Below are 22,796 nucleotides of genomic sequence, written 5' to 3' on the forward strand. Positions count from 1 at the left end.
CAGGAATCCCAACCCCCCGAGCTCCTGGGCAGCCTCCGCCCGCCCCCAGTCCCTGCTGAAATGTGTTTCCAACGAAAATACACCGAGGGGCAGCCAACGCCTCCTCACCCACCCTCCCTCCATCCCTCTTCCCGCCTTCCCCTGCTCCCCTCCAGAACCCCGCTCTCAACCCCAGCACCGTAACCCTGGCGGTGCCAAACACGCTCCACTGCGCATGCCCAGCCGGCGCCACCCGAGAGACGTTACGGTCCATGCTTAGTCACTCGAAGGGCTAGGGGAGAGCCGGAATCGCCGCTGCGCATGCTCTGTCCCGCTTGATCCGGAAGCGGTTCTTTTGTTTCGTGACACGTCGCACCGGAGGAGGGTGAGGGGCGGCAGCCAGGGGGATTCTCTCAGCGCTGCGAGGAGGGGTTGCCAGGTGAGTTTGCGGAAAGGTAGGGGCCGCCCCCCTGACCCCGAGCTGACAGCAACAAGCCCCTTCCCCCGCCCAACCCATTCTCCCTGGCGCTGCCCCGCTTCTCTCCTAAGGCTTCTCACCACAGCTCCGAGCCCCTGCCCCCCCCGCAGGAGATTGAGTCGGAGTCCCTGCTTTCCAGAAGGGGAAACCGAGGCACAGAGGCGTGAGCTGATTGGCCCCAGGTTACTGGGAGACAGTAGCAGGAACTGGGGATGGGGCCCGACTCCGAGCGTACGGGTTGGGGGGTCAGGACCGTGAACCTGCTGTGTGGGCAACACACATTTTGTTGTTACTCAAAGCTGCGCCTCGTACTTGTAATGTTGAAAACGCAGCGAGGTTTGTGGTGTAGCTCCCTGGCTGTATAGTGCCTGTTGTTGCTCGGCCCGTTTGTTAACACATCTCCACTGTAGCTATTAATCATACCGGTGACACATTTAATTTATGTATTAGTGACTGTGGAAGGAAAACACTAGTCCTATATCCATTATAATCTACATCTTTTGAGCTCTTACAGTGCTGTAAAATGTTATACATTTACACCCAGAGAGATGTAGACACAATTTTTAAAGTATTGCATATATCAGAGGGGAAGCTGTGTTAGTCTTATCCACAAAAACAAGGAGGAGTCTGCCACATCAACAATTTATTAGAGTTGTATGAACGCCAGAAGCCAAAGTGACCCTTTGTGGCTCATACAAGCTTTGATGTTCTTATTTTACAGATAATTTGCAATGTCTGGGTTTGACAACTTCCATACAGATTTCTACCAAACAAGTTATAGCATTGATGACCAGACACATTCCTATGATTACAGTGGAAGCGGAGAACCATACAATAAGTAATTTGTACATTTTTTTTTCCATTCTCTAACTTGTATAGTATTAGTTTATCCTGTGTATGATTGCATTTCTTTACATCTCTAACACTTAAACACACACTAACAACAAAATTGTTCCAGGTAAGAATGGCCATACTGGGTTAGACCAGTGGTCGGTCCATCTAGTCCAGTAACCTGTCTTCTGACAGTGACCAATGCCCAATGCTTCAGCGGGAATGAACAGAATAGCAATTATTGAGTAATCCATCCCCTGCCATCCTCTCCCAGTTTCTGGAAGTCAGAGGGTAGGGACACCCAAAGCATGGGGTTACGTCCCTGACCATCTTGGCTAATACCCATTGATGTACCTATCCTCCGTGAACTTATCTAATTCTTTTTTTAACTCAGTTATAGTTTTGACCTACACAACATCCCCTGGTAACATGTTCTACAGGTTGACTGTGGGTTGTATGAAGAACCAACTTCTTTTTGCTTTAAACCTGCTGCCTATTAATTACATTGGGTGACCCCTGGTTCTTGTGTTGTGTAAGAGTAAATAACACTTCCTTATTCACTTTCTTCACTTCCATTCATGATTTTATAGACCTCTATCATATCTGCTCTTCGTCATCTCTTTTTCAAGTTGAAAAGTTCCCATCTCCTTAATCTCCTCTCATACGGAAGCTCTTCCATACCCTTAATCATTTTTGTTATCTTTCTCTGCACCTTTTCCAGTTTTAATATGTTTTTTTGAGATAGGGTGATCAGAGCTGCACACAGTATTCAACATATGGCTGTACCATGGATTTATATAGTGGCATTGTGATATTTTCTGTCTTATTGCTCCGTTTCCAAATGGTTCCTAACATTCTGTTAGCCTTTTTTGACTGCCACTGTACATTGATCAGATGTTTTCAAAAAATGGGGGAAGCAGTAGATGTGGTATTTCTTGACTTTAGTAAAGCTTTTCATAGTGTCTTGCATGACCTCATAAACAAACTAGGCAAATATAACCTACATGGAGCTACTATAAGATGAGTGCAGAACTGGTTGGAAAACCATTCCCAGAGAGAATTTATTAATGTTCACAGTCAAGCTGGAAGGGCTTGTCAAGTGGGATCCCGCAGGGATCGGTTCTGGGTCCAGTTCTGTTCAATATCTTCATCAATGATTTCTATAATAGCGTAGAGAATACACTTATAAAGTTTGCAGATGATACCAAGATGAGAAGGGTTGCAAGTGCTTTGGAGGATAGGATTACAATTCAAAATGATCTGGACAAATGGTCTGAAGTAAATAGGATGAAATTCAGTAAGGACAAATGCAAAGTACTCCACCTAGGAAGGAAACAATCATTTGCACACATGTAAAATGAGAAATGACTGCCTAGGAAGGAACATTGCATAAAGGGATCTGGGAATCATAATGGATCACAAGCTAAATAGAAGACAACAGTGTAACACTGTTGCAAAAAAAAACAAAAAACCAAATATCATTCTGGGATGTATTAGCAGGAGTGTTGTAATCAAGACATGAGAAGTAATTCTTCCACTCTGCTCCACACTGATTAGGTCTCAAGTGGAGTATTGTGGCACCCAGAACTGGACACATTTCAGAAGAGATGTGGACAAACTGGAGAAAGTCCAGAGAAGAGCAACAAAAATGATTAAAGGTCTGGAAAACATGACCCATGAAGGAAGACTGAAAAAACTGTTTGTTTAGTCTGGAGAAGAAAAGACTGAAGGGGGACATAATAGTTTTCAAGTACATAACAGATTGTTAAAAGGAGGAGGGAGAAAAATTGTTTTCCTTAAACTCTGAGGATAGGACAAGAAGCAGTGCGCTTAAATTGCAGCAAAGGGCAGTTTAGGTTGGACATCAGGAAAAACCTTCCTAAATGTCAAGGTAGTTAAGCACTGGAATAAAGAGCCTAGGGAGGTTGTAGAATCGGTCAGTGGAGATTTTTAAGAAAACCTTTCAGGTATGGTCTAGATAATATGTAGTCCTGCCTTGAAGTGCAGAGGACTGAACTAGAAGACCTCTCAAGATTCCTTTTAGTCCTACAGTTCTATGATTCTATTAAGTAGCAGCAACGATTCTAAGATCCTTTTTTTTTTTTTCTTGAGTGGTAACAGCTAATTTAAATCTCATTATTTTGTATGTATAGTTGGGATTGTGTTTTCCACTGTGCATTTGTCAACAGTGAATTTCATCTGCCATTTTGTTGTCCAGTTATCCAGTTTTGTCAGATCCCTTTGTAACTCTTCATAATCTTCTTTGGATTTAACTATCTTGAATAATTATATATCATCTGTAAATTATACCACCTCACTGTTTTTATTCCTTTTTCCAAATCATTTATGAATATGTTGAACAGCACAGTCCCAGTACAGATCTCTGGGGGACAGTGCTATTTACCACTCTCCATTCTGAAAACTGATAATGTATTCCTACCCTGTTTCCTGTCTTTTAACCAGTTATTAATCCATGAAGAGGACCTTCCCTCTTATCCCATGAATGCTTACTTTGCTCAAGAGCCTTTGGCGAGAGATCTTGTCAAAGGCTTTCTGAAAGTCCAAGTGTACTATATCCACTGGATCACCCTTGTCCACATGTTTGTTGACCTCCCTACTCAAAAAATTCTAATAGATTGGTGACACATGATTTCTCTATACAAAAAGTCATATTGACTCTTCACCAGCAACTCGTGTTCATCCATGTGAGAAGGCATGTAGGCTTAGAAAGGGGAATTTCTGTGTGGGTGGGGGAAAGCAGGTAGGGAAGAGAAGTAAATGTATCAGTGCACCTTCAGGAGGGTCCAGAGGATCACAGTGCTGCAGAGATGTCTGAGTTTTCCTTCCATAGGAGTGGAAAAGGAAATTTGCTTGTTAGGGTCCCTTCTGGGCATGGGTTTTGAGCAGATGGAGAAAAGGAAAAATACAGACCATTGTGTCTCTACAGTCTTGGCAGTTTCTTTCATTGATGTGCAGAAATAACTTATTAGCATTAAATTAGATAATGTGCTTACACAATGAGTGGAGAAAGAGACCTACTGAGGAACAAGACTATTAGACATACAACATAACAGTATTTTCATGTAACATCTATAAGAGAAGGTTTCTCGGAAGTGATTAGGTACCCCTCTGGGTGTCACAGTAGTGATTCTTTGCAGGTGAAATTTTGCAGCACTAGTTTCAGGCCACCTGTGAGATAGTAAAGTGTTAATATCTTTTTGTTTTGAAGTGTGTGGGCACAACCACACAGTTCAAACAGCTTGTATTCAAAAGTCTTCTGTGACCAGAATTTGAGAAAATTTGAGTTAGAAACTGAAATATTACTAAGGTTGTCATCTGCATCAGGTCATGATGTTAGATGTCATAATGTGTGCTTACGCTCTGAATGTCATAATCCTCATCACATGTATGGTAAGAGCGGTGTCTGATACAATTGTTATATGGGAAGGGGGAAGATATTCAATTTGACTAGGTTGTCTTTTAACTCTATGAAAATATCACATGGGAAGCTTAAACAATATGAAGACTTTTGATCTTTCAAGATTGAGCACAGTTAAATATAGGATTTGAGTATAAATTCATGCTGTCATTTGATAAATTATAGGAATCAGATATACAACTGAAGGGGCTATATTTGAATTGACAGATACCTTTTGCTAGTCTTCTGTGGGCCCAGTCTTGTCATATTTTCAAATTAAATGGGCTTGGATTGGTTTTGGCCTGAAAATGCTACTGCACCTCTACCCTGATATAACATGACTGATATAACACGGGTTCGCATACAACGCAGTAAAGCAGTGCTCCAGCGGATCAGCGTGTCAGCTCTTAGCCGCGGCGCTCCGCTTCCCGCCGTTGGTGAATGCGGGGAGGTTGGGGAAAGGACGCCCCCCAGTACTCACCTGTGGCAGGAAGCGGAGCGCTGCAGCTGGGAGCTGGCGGAGTGGAGCGGGCTGGGGCCGGGCTGTTCTGCTTCCCACCGCTGCCAGTGAGTGCCTGTCAGGGGGCGAGGTAGGGTCCTGGGGTGATTAGAGACAGGGGTCTCTGGAAGGCGCAGTTAGGGGACAGGGAACAGGGGGGCCAAAGCAAGTTCAGTATAATGCTGTCTCACCTATAGTGCGGTAAGATTTTTTGTCTCTCGAGGACCGCGTTATATTGAGGTAGAGGTGTACTTGTAGGCTTCTAAATTTTCTTATCACTATGTGATATCTGGTGTAAAATCTTATAAACTAAGCAAGATTTGACCAGATTACTTAAATTAGAGACCTGGGGATAAGGAGTCCATAAACCCATATACCTTTTCAAGTCACACTTTACTCCTTGTGGTGGGTCGGGGTGGATGCATCTATGCAGCTACACATTTAGGGTGGGAGGAGCAATTAACTTCACTTAAAAAGTTAGCTAAACAAGATTGTATATTGTATACCAAGTTGTTATCAAAAATGTCTTATGTGACTGGGGAAAGGTTTAAAAAAAATCTGTTACTGCCAATAATATTATGTTATTCTCTACAGACAATATAGTGGCTATGACTACTCTCAGCAAAGTGGATTTGTCCCTCCAGAGATGATGCAGCAACAGCAGCCTTACACAGGGCAGATTTACCAGCCAACACAAACATACACTCCAACTACAGCACAGTCTTTCTATGGAAGCAATTTTGAGGATGAGCCGCCCTTACTAGAAGGTATAACTTGTTCTTTACTACTCATCTCCAAATCTGCCCCTAACTTGGGGGTAATCTGAGAAGTAAGGAATGTACTCTATAGTTAACTTAAAAAAAAAAAATTAGAAGTAATTGCATCTGTCATGCCTGTCTGAGTTCCCCTGCCAATTTCTCACTTTATAGTCACATTCTTTTTATTTCTTTCCCCTGTTGGTCTGTGAAAGTCACACAAATTAAATGGGAAATTGACTGTACATGACATTATGTCAAATGTGGGAATAAAAGCACAGATTTTTTTCCTCAGTCTGTTATAATAGGTGTTGTTTGCAACAACAAAAGGTTACTTTTTTTTTAAATTGATAGTGCCTCTTCAATTATAAATAACTGACTTTTTTTGACTTTTTAGAACCCAAATTCTAATTTCAGGAAGGGAGTAATAAACATGTAGGATATGTCCTCCATAGAATACAAGGTGCCGGAATTGATAGATATTGAGAATACTTGGACTGATGGCTGGATTTTTCACCTTCTCTATACATTGTTATGCTCTCAATCAGAGTTTAAGGCAAATTACCTTTCTTGTTACTTATGACAAGAGAAGTACACTTTGGGTGGAAGCAGATCATATACATTTTATTGCTAAGCAAAATTCATTTACTAATCTACATAGTGTCCCACTCCTTGAGTTGGTAAATCAAAGCTGTACCGTGCAGAGGGGCAGTCTTAGAAGCAATCCTGTCATTGGGTCTGCCCAAGGGGGTCTGATTGCAGAATGTGGGCCTTAGAGACTAGCAGTCCCTCACTCCTGAGTAGTTGAGAACTGGAGTGCCACAGAGCCAGTGCGCTCAACCCCCTAAAGGAGAGATGGAATGTCTTCTATCATTCTTTAGCCATCTAAAGAATGGCACTTGATAACCTTCATTGTCTTGCCTTCAGTCTGGAGCAGATTTAAAAGTGACGGGGCAGGAAAAAGAAATGGTGAAGAAAATGGGGGAAAAGGAGAAAAAGGGAAACAAATCTGCATAATTCTTTTCATGTAACCTGTAGAATTAGGGATCAATTTCGACCACATCTGGCAGAAGACACTAACAGTGCTACACCCATTAAAAGTAGCAGATGGCAGCATCATGAATGAGACTGATTTGGCAGGACCAATGGTCTTCTGTCTTGCCTTTGGAGCCACGTTATTGCTGGTAAGATACAGATTGCAAAATATTAATGTGTTAATCATAGTCCAAAAACACTGAGAAAAGCTAAATTATCCTTGGCCTGGAAGTCACAAAACAGGTCTTGACCAAGGATTTGTGGCTCATTAGTACATGATTTGAGGCCTGATTCAAAGCCTTTTGATGGAAGTCTTTCCATTGTCCTCACCATGCTTTGGGTCAGGCCCTTCAAGCTCAGTATGTAATGTGCAGTGTTGCTTTATGTAGTGACTTCTTTGCATATCTTCCTTTTGTGTAATATGGCTTCTATTGTCATGAAGACTGAGGACCATAGTCACTATTTTTGGGGGGGAAAAATCAGATGGCTCATTGTCCTTGGTTTTAAAAAGTTAAATCTACAATTTTAACCATATTTCAATTTCTTCTCTTTGTGCAAATCAAGATGTCTTTGATGCCAGAAACACAGTTTCAATAGAATGTAATTGTTTTATTTGCACAAAATATTTTAATTTGGTTGCTTTATCTATGGTTTTGGCTCTTGATACAGATTCCATTTATACATTTAGTAGATTTTTCTTTCATGCCAGTTTCTGATGCATTGAAATTTTACTTTGGGTTATTCTAGTATTTCTTTGTTAAGTATACTTAGACGTGGTCTATACTGGGGGTGGGGGGAGGACGGATCTATATAAGTTATGCAATTTCAACGTAGCTGAAGTCGATGTACTTAGATCTACTTACCATGGTGTCTTCACTGCGGTAAGTCGACAGCTGACACTTTCCCATCGACTCTGCTTGTGCCTCTCGCCCTGGTGGAGTACCGGAGTTGACAGAAGAGCGCTCGGCGGTTGATTTATTGCATCTAGACTAGATGCGATAAATTGACCCCCACTGGATCGATCGCTGCCTGTCAATCCAGCCAGTAATGTAGAAAAGTCCTTAGTTTATTGTTGGTGGTGGTCTTTTAGCTGATTCTGTTTAAGAAAAAAATTAAAGGAGGTTCACAATTATTCAATTACTTTTTAAAATTATATTGCTATGGTTGACATTAGACTTGATGGACACCATCAACAACATCAGCATTATTAGACATGATTTACCACCAAAATCAGCAAAACAATAGCCAAAACTGTTAATGTTTGCTGATTGACCTATAGGCTTCAGTGGGAACAGGCCTGTGGACTCCAATCTTTTTACACCCAGGATCACTTTTTGAATTTAATAGCACCCAAGATATACCCCGCCCCGCTCACTCACTCTCCCCCTCTCTGTCACTCGCTGTCCCCCACCCTCACTCACTTTCACCGGGTTGGGGGAGGGGGTTGGGGTTCAGCAGGGGGTACAGGCTCTGGCTGGGGCTGAGGGGTTTGCAGTGTGGGAGGGGGCTCTGGATTGAGCCTGGCACAGGGGTATGGAATGCAGGAGTGAGTGAGGGGTGGAGGCTCTGGGAGGGAGTTTGGATGCAGAGTGGGGGGGTTGAGGTGCTGGCTCTGGGAGGAGGCTCAGGATTGTGGTCAGCCTCCCAGCTGGTGGCACTCACCTTGGGCAGCTCCCTGTCAAAGGCGTAGTGAGGCTAGGGCAGGCTCACTGCCTACTCCAGACCCACACTGCTCCTGGAAGGGGCCTGCGGCCCCTGGGGGTAGGGGGCATGTGGCTACACACGGTGCCCCTCCCTGCAAGCACTGCCCCTGAAGCTCCCATTTGCCACAACTCCCCGTTCCGGGCCAATGGGAGCTTTGGGGGCAGTGCTCGCAGGCAGGAGCAGTGCACGGAGGGAGACCTCTGGCCCCTGGGGCTGGGCTGGCTGCTTCCGGGACAGGCAGGGAACCTACCTTAGTGGTAGCCCCTCTTCACTACCAGAGATCATGTTCAACTGGGAGATTCTCTAGAATCGACCAATCAGTCGCAGCCGACTGGTTGGTGACCACTGCTATAGGTGTTTTGCCAATTAAGCTTAATTGGAATAAGATTGACCTAAAGTTACTGCTTTTATCTACCGGGCTGAAAGCAAGCATAATTTTTCATCATTGGTATCTGTGAAGTATAAAGCAATATTTAGTTTTCTGAAGCTTAAATGATTTAGTATATGACAAAGTAGGAACAAGCCAACTTCCAAGTCATTGTACATTTCACCATTTTTAATAAATTTCAACTTTGCATGCTTATTTTTAAGGAAAATGGAGCCCTTAGGATTGAGGGCCCTCGTATTGTGAGGAACACGTTCTCTCTGTAATGGACAGTTCATGAGGTGTAATTTTATCTTATGAATGTCCCATTGTCTCCTTGCCATGCTCAGCTACATTTTATTCAATCAGTCATCAGCAAGAATATTTTAGTTACTTAAACTTATCTATTACGTTGCATTACCATTTGCTTTTATTTTATAATATTAACCAATTTAAGACTCAGACTTTAAGGTCAGAAGGGACCGTTGTGATAGTCTAGTCCTGCACATTGCAGGCCCCAGAACCTCACCCACCCACGCCTGTAATAGACCCCTAACCTCTGGGGTCACTGAAGTCCTCGAATCATGGTTTAAAGATGTCAAGTGACAGAGAATTTACCATTTACACTAGTTGAAACCTGAAAGTGACTCATGTGCCATGCTGAAGGAAAAAAAAAAAAACCAGGGTCCCTGCCAATCTGACTTGGGGAAAATTCCTTCCCGACCCCAAATATGGCCATCAGTTAGACCCTGACCATGTGGGCGAGACCCACCAGGGAAAGAATGCTCTGTAATAACTCAGAGCCCTCCTGCTCTAGAGTGAAGAAAATAACCACTTGTATGTGTTACCAGTTTGAGAGTGAATTGAAAACTGATCTGAAAATGGCCATGTGTACTGTAGGCATAACAGGTAGGGTTAAGACAATAGGAAATACACTGAAATGAAAACAGCTGAGAACATGGTATATGGGAGGATATTACAATGGTGTGTATATCAGTAAAACTCAGGATTCTGTTTATTGAATATCTTGAATTTTTGCAATATCAATCATTTGGCTGATACTGCCTCTGAACAGCACTGCTTTTGGGTCTAGAACTCAGCATGTCACAACAGCCTGCTTTTCCCAGCTATCTCACTATGTCTCTGTAGCACTCAATCATTTGGTACAGTTTTTTGCTCTGTCTAAAAGTTAAAAAATGACTTCCCAGTGCTTTGAACACTGGAGTTCAAACACTTTCCTATCTTCCAATCTAATGCAGTCACAAAGTTCTGTCCAAAGTGGATGCATTCTTAAGCTCTCTCTCCAAATCATACCCTGAGAGGATACATGCCTAAGTATCATGGAATCAGATTTTTAAATAGTGTATTAACACTATTTTACAAGACCAAAAATAATTCTAGATAGGAAACAAAAAACTTGAAATATTTTATGATGATGAATTTATGCTGTGCTGTAGCTGTGCCTGGCACTTCACAAAAAACAGTTTACCCCCTTGAGGCAAGAATCTGAATCATTGGTAGAGATGCAAAAAGTTGTGTCACATGCAACATTTTTCAGTGCATCGCTAATTTACATTTTTTATTTAGTAGTTGATCATTTCCGCAGTAAAGGTGCTGATAAAAAAAAACGTTCAGATAATCTTCAGAGTAATATCAATACGCAAATATAATGGAGTAAATCAAGCAGAGTTCTTAAGATTTTGTAGCCCAACTAGAACTACATTACCTAAGCACACTAAGTTTGCAGCTGGTTAGATGCACCACTTTTTGTAATTGAAAACTGATATGGTAAATACGCCTATTGGACATTTCAGTATACAAGTAGTCTGTTTGGATTGTTTGTGGGATGCCTTTCTTAATCCTCTTCATCTTTATCCCCTAAATTCTGCTTCAGATTCATCACTAGGTCAAAGATTGTGGTAATCTTATACTCTCATTATTATTTGTAAAATGCAGTATTTAGTCAGTTTTAAGACAAAACATGTTTAACTTGTGTTACTCCTCTCATCTTTAGGTTGGTAAAATTCAGTTTGGGTATGTGTATGGAATTAGTGCAATTGGATGTTTAGGAATGTTTTGCCTCCTGAACTTAATGAGCATGACGGGCGTCTCATTTGGCTGTGTTGCTAGTGTCCTGGGATACTGTCTTCTTCCTATGATCCTGCTTTCCAGTTTTGCAGTTATATTTTCTTTGCAGTAAGTATCAATACTAACTATTTACAATAAAATCCTGCTTCCATATATTGTGGATTTTTCTCCCATTGAGGGGAAGTTCTGTTAGATGGAATTTATACTATATTAATAATGGATTTGTCAAATGAAGTAATTGCTTATACAGCATGAACACTTATTCACACTGTCCAGTTTCAGTTATTACAAATTACTTTTAGATTCAAATTATAGCATACTTCAGAAATATTTACTTGTCAAACTCAAACAAGTTGTATATCAAGATATAGAAAGCTAAAATAATTTAAGAAATATAGATTAAATTTTAATTAATGTTGAGTCTGAAAAACTAAGTTAAATGCCCAGCATAAAAGAAAATCATTAACTTCATTACTCATCACAGAAAGCTACTTGTACAGAAATACAAAGGAACACTTTGTTTTGAGTTTACTCAGTTCTAAACCTTTTTGTACATAGAACTTAATTTGTCTCTCTTTTTAACTAGTGTCATTCTAAAATCTTTACTGAATAGTAATACTAATTTTATATTTACTGAAATTTCATGTACTTTTTATTTAAAAACTCTCAATGATAAAATTCAGTATAAAGTTTAAAAACAATCAACCTTTGAAACATATTTAACTTACTAGAAAATATTCTAATTCCTGCATTCGTCTAAGTGTACACACACACTCCTAACTTTTTAAACTGTTCTTTTCTTGTATGTTGCAGGGGAATGATGGGAATTATTCTCACTGCTGGAATTATTGGATGGTGCAGTTTTTCTGCTTCCAAAATCTTCATTTCTGCCTTAGCAATGGAAGGACAACAGCTTCTAGTAGCATATCCCTGTGCTTTATTATATGGAGTCTTTGCTCTTATTTCTGTGTTTTGAACTGACTTCTGATTACTGGACTTCAGTGGGCCAAACTGAAGAAAAAAAAAATCAACTTGGAACACTTAATTGGGCCAGCAAACATCTACGTCGCTGCTATCAAGCAAACTTAACTCTTGAATTGTCTGATGGAGCAATGGAAACAAACATGTCTCATTCACTTTTATAGGACTCTTGAATACTGTTTGAATTGACCTGCAGTGTCTATAGCTTTAAGTTTTCATGCTTATGCAGTTAAAAATGTAATGTTTCTTTACCATTTCTACAGCCTTTAGAAAAGTAACTTTGGGAGGGGGCGGGAAATGGGGTTGTAGTTATATTTGGTAGGTTTTTAATCAGCAGAAGTAAATGAAACTACAGACATTGCAGTCTTTATTCAAAAACAAAAAACAATCTTTGGCCAACCCAACTTCTGTCACCTCTATTGCAAAGAGTTTCTCAAGCAAATTGAAAATTGCATATTTTCTGTATTTTAACAAATACTCTTTAAGCTGTTATTTATACAATGTGTTGGTATTTCAGAATTTGATATGCAATTTAAATTGTTTAATTTGAAAACAAATCCTTTAGTCAAAAGTATACAAATAAATTTCAAACTTGAAATGTGTATGTGTTTAGATGTTAGCATCAGTTTAAGTGGCTATAACTTATCTTGGGTTTCTCAAGATTACTTGCAGGAGCTTGTTCTAATAATGCACATATTAATGGCTCAAGAGTAGACTACTTTTTTTTAAGTATTTACTTCTAGGGAAGCATATTAAAGTGTCATGGTTGTCAGTATTGTGGTTATTGTGAAGGTCATTTGATGCATATTGATTAAATTTTCCCCTAAATAATTTTGAGATGATACTGGAGTTCAGTTTCTAACCCTCTTTCTGCTTTATGGTTTTGAATGACCATGACGACTAGAGAATTTCAGCTATTAAAGTGAAATTGGAACTTTCACATTGGAATAAACCACGCTTAAATAAAAGAGCAATACTCTTCCCTTCTTCTGGTTACTCTTTTGATACATTTGAATTAGTTTTTTACTCTGCTTAATCTTACAGTAAAAGCTTAAACTTGTTTTTGGTGACAGTCAGCTCTCAAACTCAGCATTGTCATAATTTCATGGAAAAAATAAGTAGGAAAGGGAAGATGGGTAGTGTTAGCTTATACACTTTTTGTTTATTTTCAAACATGCGTGAAAGAAACCATTCTAATTTTGTTTTACACACTTGTGTTTACGAAATTCTTCTTTCTATGGGTAGAGTCTGGTTTAAAGATTTGAATTCTGTCCCTGTTTCGAAAATATTGGTGAAATGGTAAAAGCTCTTATCAAATACAAGTTCTTGGCTGAGATTTTGCTCTTATTGTGGTGTAAATCTAGAGTAACAGTTGACTGCATTTTAGTTACACTGGTATAAAACTGGAGTAACTATCAGATAGTATAATCTACTTGTACAGTTTTAGAGTTGAATTGCCAATCAGATACATGTAGTGTTAAATACTTTTTGATGGGACTAAAAGAGGGAGAATGAGTTACCATTCAACTAGCTCTTAATATTATAGAGAGAGGTTATAAACATACTTTACATAATTTGAAATTTTGCATGTCTGGAAACTACAGTTCACTGTTTTGAGTAGCCATTGTAAAAACTTGTGTAACTAAAATATTTTCTGGTATTCTTTCACTAGTCTTGCACAATGACTACGAAAAGGTCTTCCCAGAAGGACTGCTCTATGTAAACATCAAGGCCAAGTTACTTATATATTCCCTGGTGAGAAATATTAATGCTACTCCATCTAACATAAGCAAAGCTGTAATCTATTTTAATTTAAATGATTGTTCCACTTTTCCTTCTCTGCCCTAATAGTGTTTACATTTCAACAGTTAATGCTCAGGTGCCAAGGTAATGCAGTCATTCTGGAAGTGACTTCTTAACAAACTGGCTGCACTTTTGAACCTTTTTTTCTTAAATGCAGTTGTTGAATACACAAGGGACAGTAAGTTCTATGCTTGCAATTGGTCTTATTTTAAAGGGAGATTTAATAAAGCAATCAGGTACTAAAAGCTACTGCCATTTTCAATGCAAGCTCTGATCAGAACATTGCAAGTGTCTTTCTACTGTTGCATGGATGGTGAGTTTTAAAGGGACAGTACAAGAGACACTTATTAACCCTTCTCCCACTGTTATGGGAAAGTGAATATAGGTAACCATCTCACAGTAACATCCATGGAAGTTGGGCCTGCTCTTCAGAGGTGCTGAACATCCCCATATGCATATCCCACAATGGGAACTGGATGCTCCCATATCCACAAAAAGTAAGGAGAGAATTTTATCCTTAACTGATCACTTACTATTAATTCAGTGTGACAGACTTCTCAAAACTGAAGTGTCATATAATACAGTATACCTATATGCTATGAGCCATAGTAGATACATATGTACACCTCTACCTCGATATAACGCTGTCCTCGGGAGCCAAAAAAATCAAACCATGTTATAGGTGAAACTGCATTATATTGAACTTGCTTTGATCCGCCGGAGCACACAGCCCTGCCCCACCAGGAGCACATCTTTACCATGTTATATCCGAATTCATGTTATATCAGGTCGTGTTATATCAGGGAGAGGTATATATGCCTTAACTTTGAATTTCTTTTCATGAGAGTAGTTAAGATTGTCAACATAATCTTATCCTATCAGTGCCTTATTACAAATTATCCAAACCAATATTAGGAAAATCAGTTTTCTTTGTCAAAGTTAAAAACATTTTATTCAATATTTTCTAGTTGGTTTTCACCATAGATGGAAATACCACAGCTGCCCCAGTGCACAAAGTTCCTACTCTGTTTAATGAAGAACATTATCTGCTGATGGAGCACAATGTCCTGTGTTTCTGCAAATAAATTAAAGTGATTACCTTTTTAAATGAGAAGTAATTAATTACAGAACTGTTCCCCTAATAAATTTCAGAGCTCAAATACTTTGTGCACATTAGGTTCTAAAACTCATATTGCATTTTTGAGAGCTACACTAATTAGTCCTATCTTGAATACATAAATTGTTTAATGTTTTAAAACTAGCAGTAAATCTGCAGATAGCTGGCATGGTGATTAATTATGCATTAAACTGTTTTTAAATAGCTTTTCTGACACTGGCACAATAAGAAAATTAAGTGCGAAGAAAAACTCTCTTGTTCCAGTCTACTAGCTGTCTTCTTTTTATAGAAAGGGAAAACTTAAAAGCAATAGGAGAAAATATTTACAATTTCTATACCACATTTTTGTAGATTCATAAAACATAGGTTTTGACATTTAGAGGGACACTGTCGGAATAAAAGTCTCCACAAAAACTGTTTTACCAATAAAGTCTAATTCACTTTTTGCATTTTGCTAAGCTCAGACAGTGAAATTAGACTAGTTACATTCAATAGGTAGTTCCTGTGGACTAGTACTAGCAAATTGTGGTATCAGGGTTCATGTTGCTACAGAAGTGAATTTTTAAAGTGTGTACAATTTGAAAAAGGTTCAGTTAAAATTCAGTTTTAAAAGCCACACTTAAATTTTGGGCCTAAATTAGTTCGACAGGCATTACTCTTATTGTCATGAATTTCCAAAAAAGAGTAGGTATTATGACTCCATTGAGTTCATTTATGTAACTGTCCAAAATGAACTGTTTCCCATAGTCAGTTTCTCTGTCACCCCACCCCTGAATTCCTTCATATAGCTTATCTTAGGGTATCTTTCACAAATATATAGGAATGCATGTTCACACTAACATTTGAGGCCTAAATGTTTTAGCATAGTACTTTAAAACAACAAAAAAAGTTTAGATCTTATGTTTTCCCCATCTTTTCAAACTCAGACCTGGTCTACACTACAAGGTTAGGTCGACAAAGTGCCTTGCAGCACCCTACCAGGGGAAGTGGCTTCACTTAAATTTGTCATCTGCTGGCATAAGTGCCTCTCTATGTTGATTTAGTAACACCACCTCCCTGACCAGCATAGAGTCACGGTCACTGTAATTAGGTCAGTGCACTGTCAGTGTAGACACTGCATTGCTTACATCAACTGTTACTGGATTTCAGGAGCTGCCCTACAAAGCTCAGTGCTGAATAAAATCAGTACAAGTGCTGCCAACACCAGGAGCCAAATGTTCACACACACAAGCGATTTAATAAGTGTGGTGGCTGTATGCTGATCAGGGTTCCCTCTCATTTTTCCCACCCATGTGCGGAATGATTTTGTTATGTGCACCAATATGACACCACCTCCATGTTGGTGTGCATAACAAAATTTGTGGGGCCAATGGGCTCAGTGTGTGGGAAGGGGCTCAGGCCTGGGGCAGAGGGTTGGAGTGTAAGGGAGGGAAGGCTCCAGCTGGTGGGGTGGGCTCTGTGGTGGGGCTAGGGAGCAAGGATTCCCCCCAGCTCGCTCTCTCCCAGCAGGATCACCTGGGCTGTGGGGGAGGGGCGACAAGCCCTCAGTTATGTTACTTTTCTCTGGCTGGACCATTTAAAAGTGATATTTTGACAGCAACTTTGTTTTCAGGTCACTTGCTTTGAGGTACCTAGTGCCTGCAATTTGATTTGTTTCTATATGTAACAACCCTGGCAAGGGCTGAACTTCATGTTGTGCCAATATAAAATCTGTTCTGGATTTTGTCTTTGCCTATAATTAACAAACATCTTTAGAACAAATGTTTTAATCTACCACTAATTGATTTGGAACTTTTAAATAAATAGAGGCAACTGTTATTCCGGAGCCTTTGCTAGGACATAATTTTGCTGTCAACAGAGTCCTAATTACCTAGTAGACCCAGCCTAAGTGTCACAGCAGCACTGTAGACTATGCACTCTGGTCAGTTCAAATTGTTTGTTATCCATAAAGGCTTTGAATGGTTTGGGAGTCAGCTACTACAGAGACCACGTCTTTCCGTAGTATATGTTGTGATCATTTTGACCCTTTAGGAAGTTCCTGTGGTCATTCCTACTCCCCTCCCACACCACGCACACACACCCTGTTGAACTTCTGGAAACTACCATAAGATATTTTCAGAAGAGAATCTTGCACATGGTGGAATTCATTCCCTCTCACAGGCCACTGCAGACTGAGAAGTCATTTTAAGATGTGCAGTAAAATGCATATGGTTTGGCGTTAGAGGTGGAAGTGATCTTGTGGTTGAGGAAAGGATTCTGGGGTGCAGCTCCTAACAGCCTGAAGGTCTGTGGTGCTGGACTATAGGAAAGGGAGAAATGGGAAGATGTGTGTAAACTCCTACCCCTCCATCTCCCAGCTCTCCATCATATCTGAAACTGAAATGTAGCACTTCTGCAAATATGCTAGGAGAGCAACAGGCATCTGGTCATGACCCTGCTTCTCTGACGTTTCGTACTGTCCTACCTGGCCTTGAGCCGGTCCTGTACTTAAATAACATTTCCTTATGTCATACTGGTCTAGCATCCTTCTCTCAGAGTCTACCAGGTGTCCCCATAATACTAACTAATCATTGATTAAAATGATCATTTTTTATATTACATATGACAAGTAACTAGTACACAGACTATATAGAACAATCCAACACACTTGTTCCCATGTACTATAAACTTTGAGGTTAGCATAATAGCAGGCATGGAGTGGGCTTGTACAGATACCAACAGTTCTAACCAAAGACCTAACATTTTCTATGACTCTCGCAAATTAAACCTCATGGAGAATTTGCTCAAAGCACATTAGCTGGCTTCCCCCCCGCCCCCCAAGGGTTTGCCAAATGAAAGGTTTGAGAGAGACACCATGCTTTTCTTTTGCTGCATCTGTTTAAACTAACCCCCTTCCCAGAGCTCTTCAGGCATTGATTATGCTAGTACACAAACCAAGATGTTTTTGGCATAAGTGGAGCTGTAGAAATTGCTGAAGAAAAGCAGCCATCTATTCTGTTGCTAACATTCAGTAAGTCCTCTGGTCGAGATCCAATGATCCTCCTTGCTTATGCCTCCTAACAGCAACATAAAAACACATTTCTTGCTGCCTGCTCTGTGAACTAGATCAGGCCAAGGGAGGGCCTCCTCAGTTAGTGCCTTCTCTTGGACTTCCCCTTCCTCATTAATCATCTTCAGAACTATGGGCAAGGCCTTTATTTGGATCAACCTCCAGATATTTTTTCTCTCAGTTTTCAGTTCTTCCTGTTTGTTTTCCACCCTTCCCAACTCCTATTTGGTTTGCCCTAACAATGCCACAGTCTGCTGAAGGTGAGAGATCTGGAACCAAATATTGAAGAGGTTTAGAGGCAACCTGTATTTGCGTTAGTGTTTTAAAAGCATTTACAGCATGGCCCTGCTATGGAAAGCTTAATAAATAGATAGATTTCAATTCTATTCAAAAAAAGAAGAAAATGTATGTTTCCTACACCAGGGAGGAGGAAAAGCAGTATTTTCTGGTTTCCAAAAGACAGTCCAAAAGACATTCCTTTAAAGCCCTTTTATATTATCTTAAGATTAAAAGTTTGGCATAGACTTTCTTGATCTTTTATGGCCTCACTTTACCACATGAATTTTGTTATGTGTACCAATATGGAGGTGTTGTGTGACACATCACCTCCATATTGGTGCACATAAATTTTATTCTGCACATGGGTGGAAAAAATTAGAGGGAACACTGTACAACTTATTAAACAGCATACCACAGCCTCACAAAATTGTTTGGAAGTGTTACCAGCCCGGTCAACTCACCTGCACTCATCATGGTTATTGATGGTAATCGAAGAGAGTGATATTTTACTCACTCATCAAAAGACAGAGTGTTATTTACAAATGTACATAGGCACCTAAGTCCCAGTAGGTTTCCTCAAAGCTTGCCTACTGGATTGAGCCCCCCCGCCACAAAACAGCTGAGGGGAAGGCCTTTCCTTCTAACCTGTAGCCTAGCAGACAGGGTACCTACTCACCCAGGCCATGAAATACTCCTGCTTCAAGTCTTCTCAGCTTGAAGGGGAGAAGATATTTGATCAAGAATCAGCCAATTCAGGTGAGTACCCTGACCACTAGGATATAGAGTCATTCTAACATTCTCTGGCCCAATTCATATTTAAAGTAAAACAACTTTAACAGGAGAGATTGAGAGACACCCATGTCAGTGTATTCTATAACCTAGTTAGGCCAGTCACTTGAGACAAATATGGCCTTCACTAACATGTCTACACAAGTTAATAACATTTAAATCCCAGCTGACTGACTTTTAGTTAGTGGATGGTTCTAATTGCTTATGCCCTTTCCCTAAGAGCACAATGTCTGAACAAAGATTAATATCTGTTTTATGAAAGATATTAAACACAGAATTCACTGAAATAAAACCTACTTACTTAGATGTACTAGAGGGGAAACAATCCCCTGAAGTCAGTGATTTGATTTTTTACGATCAGCTTGTTAATGTGATCTAATTATTGTAACTTCCTCTTCTTTGATAACCACCCCAAGTGCCACAGCTAAAATGAAATCCTCATCTGGGGCTTGATCCAAAGTCCACTGAAATCTAAGTCTTTTCTTTGACTGCAACAAGCTTTGAATCAGGCAGTTGATCTCTCCACACTACTCAGTTCTTCAAATTCTCCCATCAGGACATCTTAGCCACCATAATATTGATTGAAAAATTTAGTTACAAAGAAGTTGTCCAAAAAAATGGCTTTTTAATTAAATGTATATATTGGGGGTGCATTTCGTTTTCATTACAAATAGGTTTTTTATAATAACCTGACAATTTCAAAGAAAATCTTTGACTAAAGGGTTACTATTTGTCAAAAATGTTGATGGTAAAAGTGTCCAGACCAGTTCTAATAAGTTTGAGGGTTTTTTTTCTTAATCTGCAAAGACATGCATTACTAACCGTGTCTTTGCCAAAAAGCTTGTGGAGCTGCAAGGGAAAAGTTTGCATAGCTGTTGCCTCTGCCTGTACTTCTTTTGTAGATTGCAGTCTCCAGGGCTATAAATCTTTCATCAACATGTATTCACAGCTATGTTACAACCATATCTCCCCATAAGCTGCTGAGCCAGAACGTGTCTAGAACCATAATTTAATTTCATACTATGCAACTTTTTATAAAAAGAAATTGAAAAGAAAACATAACCCACTTGATCCTTCACTGAGGGCTATACTAAACAAAAGCTCAGGGACACAGCTGTGGAGGTGCCTCAGCTGTTTAAGAGCCTAATTCTGATCCAGCAATGAAATAGTCTCCTTTTGTCACCATTTAGTATACCTGCTTTTAGATAGGTTACTCCTAGCTGAGACTGTGAAGACGCACTTTCACTATAACCCATACGTTAAGTTGTCCCATACAGGTGAAATCAGAAGAACATAACTGAGAACACAAGTGTGATTTCCAAATAGTATTGCACAAAAATACAGTGCAAAGCATATTTACAAAGAACATTGAGAAGGCTCTCAAGGAGCAAAGGGATTCTCAGAATATTTTTACTGGATAAACATCTTGGGTCAAAAACAGCTGGGCTGGAAATCTTATGAGAAAGCCCTTATGAGATTTCTAGTGCATTAATCTATTCAGAAAGAGAAATAACAATAGACACAAACTGTTGCCTAAAACTTGAACCAACTCCTTTTGGGGATTGGAAAGTATTAAATTCAATTTTTCTTCCTCTACTTTTTTGTGCACTTCTATACTTCCACATTTCTGCTGAAACACTGGAAAAGAGGTTGTTTTTCTGGTATCTCAGGCCCAGAGGAAAGCAAAATTACCAGAATCTTCCCAAGAAAGCCTAATCATGTAGGTTTGCAGCCCAGTTTTGCAGACTCCAGAAGGCTGGAGGGTTAAAGCCAGCCTCAAGTGTCCAATCTTAGAGTAGATTTTCAAAGGAACAAATGGCAATTGGGCACCTAGGGCAAGATTCACAAAAGGACTTAGCTGTTCCACTGTGGATAAATATATCTTAAAAGGTCACTGGAACAGGCATACTGGCTCTCCAGCTTCCCAGATGAGTGCTCTAACCACCAGGCTACCAAGTCATGCTTAAGTTTACTTTTCCCCTTGCTTTGCCCCAATCACTCTTTCATTATTAATTCAAACTGGAACAGCTTTTACAGGTGAGACTGAGGGAATCCCACATCACAATAGCCCATAGCCTAATGGTTAGGGCACCTCTCTTCGGAAATGACAAATCCCTTTTCCTCCTCAGGAGGAAGGGGGGCTCCTATATCTCAGATGAGTACCCCACCACTGGGCTAAAAAGATACAAAGGAGCAGGGTGACCAGATGTCCCGATTTTATAGGGACAGTCCTGATTTTGGGGTCTTTTTCTTATATAGGCTCCTATTACCCCCCAACCCCAGTCCTGATTTTTCACATTTGCTGTGGGTCACCCCACAAGGGAGATCCTCCTCCACTCCAGCTTCTTGCCACAACAGCCTAGCGCCTAACAGTGAGAGAGGGTTTGCAGCATTACATCCCAAAGACAGGCTTCCCAAAGTGCCTATCCCTGAGAAAGGGGTGGGGCTTAGCACACAACTTGGCACCTCCCATTGGCTGTCTTTTGTGAATCCTATTCTGAGGCACTTATCCCTCCCCCCTTCATTGTATAGGGAGCCAAGGTGTCTAACCCAGGCTTTGTGAATCCCAGTGATTTTCTAGGTGCCTAAAAGTTAGGCATGGCACTGTTCAGCATCGCCACCTCTAAATTCCCTTTTGAATCTAGCCCCGAATTCCCATTGAAGAAAATCACTGGGGGTTAGGCTCCTAACTGCTATTAGTGCCTTTGAAAATCTCCACCACTGGCTTTTTCCCTCCATTAGTTCAGAGGGTTTTTGTTTCAATTAAAATAGTATCTCTGTGATTTCTAAGGCCTTTTAAAGCTAACAGCACAGGTGATACATGTATAAATGGTACAGATTAAAAACTAAACCTAAACGGCATGGATGAAATTATTTTATTTAAAAGAAAGAAAAGAAAAAGAAGTTACTATGTTTTAGGCCTCCACTAGGTGGGCCTGCAGCACATCTGATGCAGTATTGCTCATTCTCAAGCTAAACTCTCATCTACCACAGCTGATCACAAGAAAAGCCTTTTGTCCTCCCTCTTCATCTGTACCCAGCTACATCAATAGGAATTCAATTACCAAGTAGTTAACTCACAACTTTACCAGTTCAGATTTCTATTTCCTGCAAAGAACAAGGGATTCATTTCAATTGCGGCCTTTCAAATAAGCACAGATGTTGGTGTAAGCCTCAGTGCACTGGGTAACCCTGGTGATGACTGAGAAAGCATTGCACTTCATATTGTACATTGAGTGCTCCAATTTTGCAGTCTGAACCAGTTTTTCCTCCCTTTCACACAGGAAGCCTCCTCATCTTCAGCAACCACAACAAAGTCAAGAAAGATTTTGACTGGGCTCAGGGTAATTCCCCCCTCCCAGAGTAACACATCAGATCAGGGCTTCTCAAACCTTTTCATAGTGTGGATCCCATTATAACAGACTTTCTTGTGGGCACCTCCCCCTCCATTCATAAAGACATATCATCCCCCCACCCTCTATTTGCAATTGCTAACATCCTTATGGCAAGCAATGGCTTACATGGAGAAGTGACACGAAAGAGTTTTTAGTTTGCAGTTTAGCAGCTATAAATAAGGCAGAGAAGCTATCTTGGGTTATTATCTGTTCCCATTATCATAGTATTTAA

At 40.2% G+C, this 22,796-nt stretch overlaps 1 protein-coding gene across 1 annotated transcript; it reads left to right on the forward strand.

Annotated features, from left to right (window-relative positions):
* The first annotated feature begins 296 nt into the window (after positions 1-296).
* On the forward strand, positions 297-13,797 carry YIPF5 (Yip1 domain family member 5). Its single transcript, XM_032801449.2, has 6 exons — positions 297-418; positions 1,179-1,295; positions 5,800-5,972; positions 6,999-7,144; positions 11,078-11,259; positions 11,965-13,797. Exons 2-6 carry the CDS (start codon positions 1,189-1,191, stop codon positions 12,125-12,127), a joined length of 771 nt encoding a protein of 256 aa, XP_032657340.1. The 5' UTR covers positions 297-418; positions 1,179-1,188; the 3' UTR covers positions 12,128-13,797.
* The last annotated feature ends 8,999 nt before the right edge of the window (positions 13,798-22,796 follow it).

This window comes from Chelonoidis abingdonii, chromosome 7 (assembly GCF_003597395.2).
Source record: "Chelonoidis abingdonii isolate Lonesome George chromosome 7, CheloAbing_2.0, whole genome shotgun sequence".
Classification (NCBI taxonomy): Eukaryota; Metazoa; Chordata; order Testudines; family Testudinidae; genus Chelonoidis; species Chelonoidis abingdonii.

Bases quoted from the DNA above. Each gene is read 5' to 3' on its own strand.
- YIPF5 (XM_032801449.2), top strand. From the start codon at position 1,189: ATGTCTGGGTTTGACAACTTCCATACAGATTTCTACCAAACAAGTTAT. The intron at 1,296-5,799 runs GTAATTTGTACA...TATTCTCTACAG, and splicing joins AGCGGAGAACCATACAATAA to ACAATATAGTGGCTATGACT. The intron at 5,973-6,998 runs GTATAACTTGTT...TGTAACCTGTAG, and splicing joins TGAGCCGCCCTTACTAGAAG to AATTAGGGATCAATTTCGAC.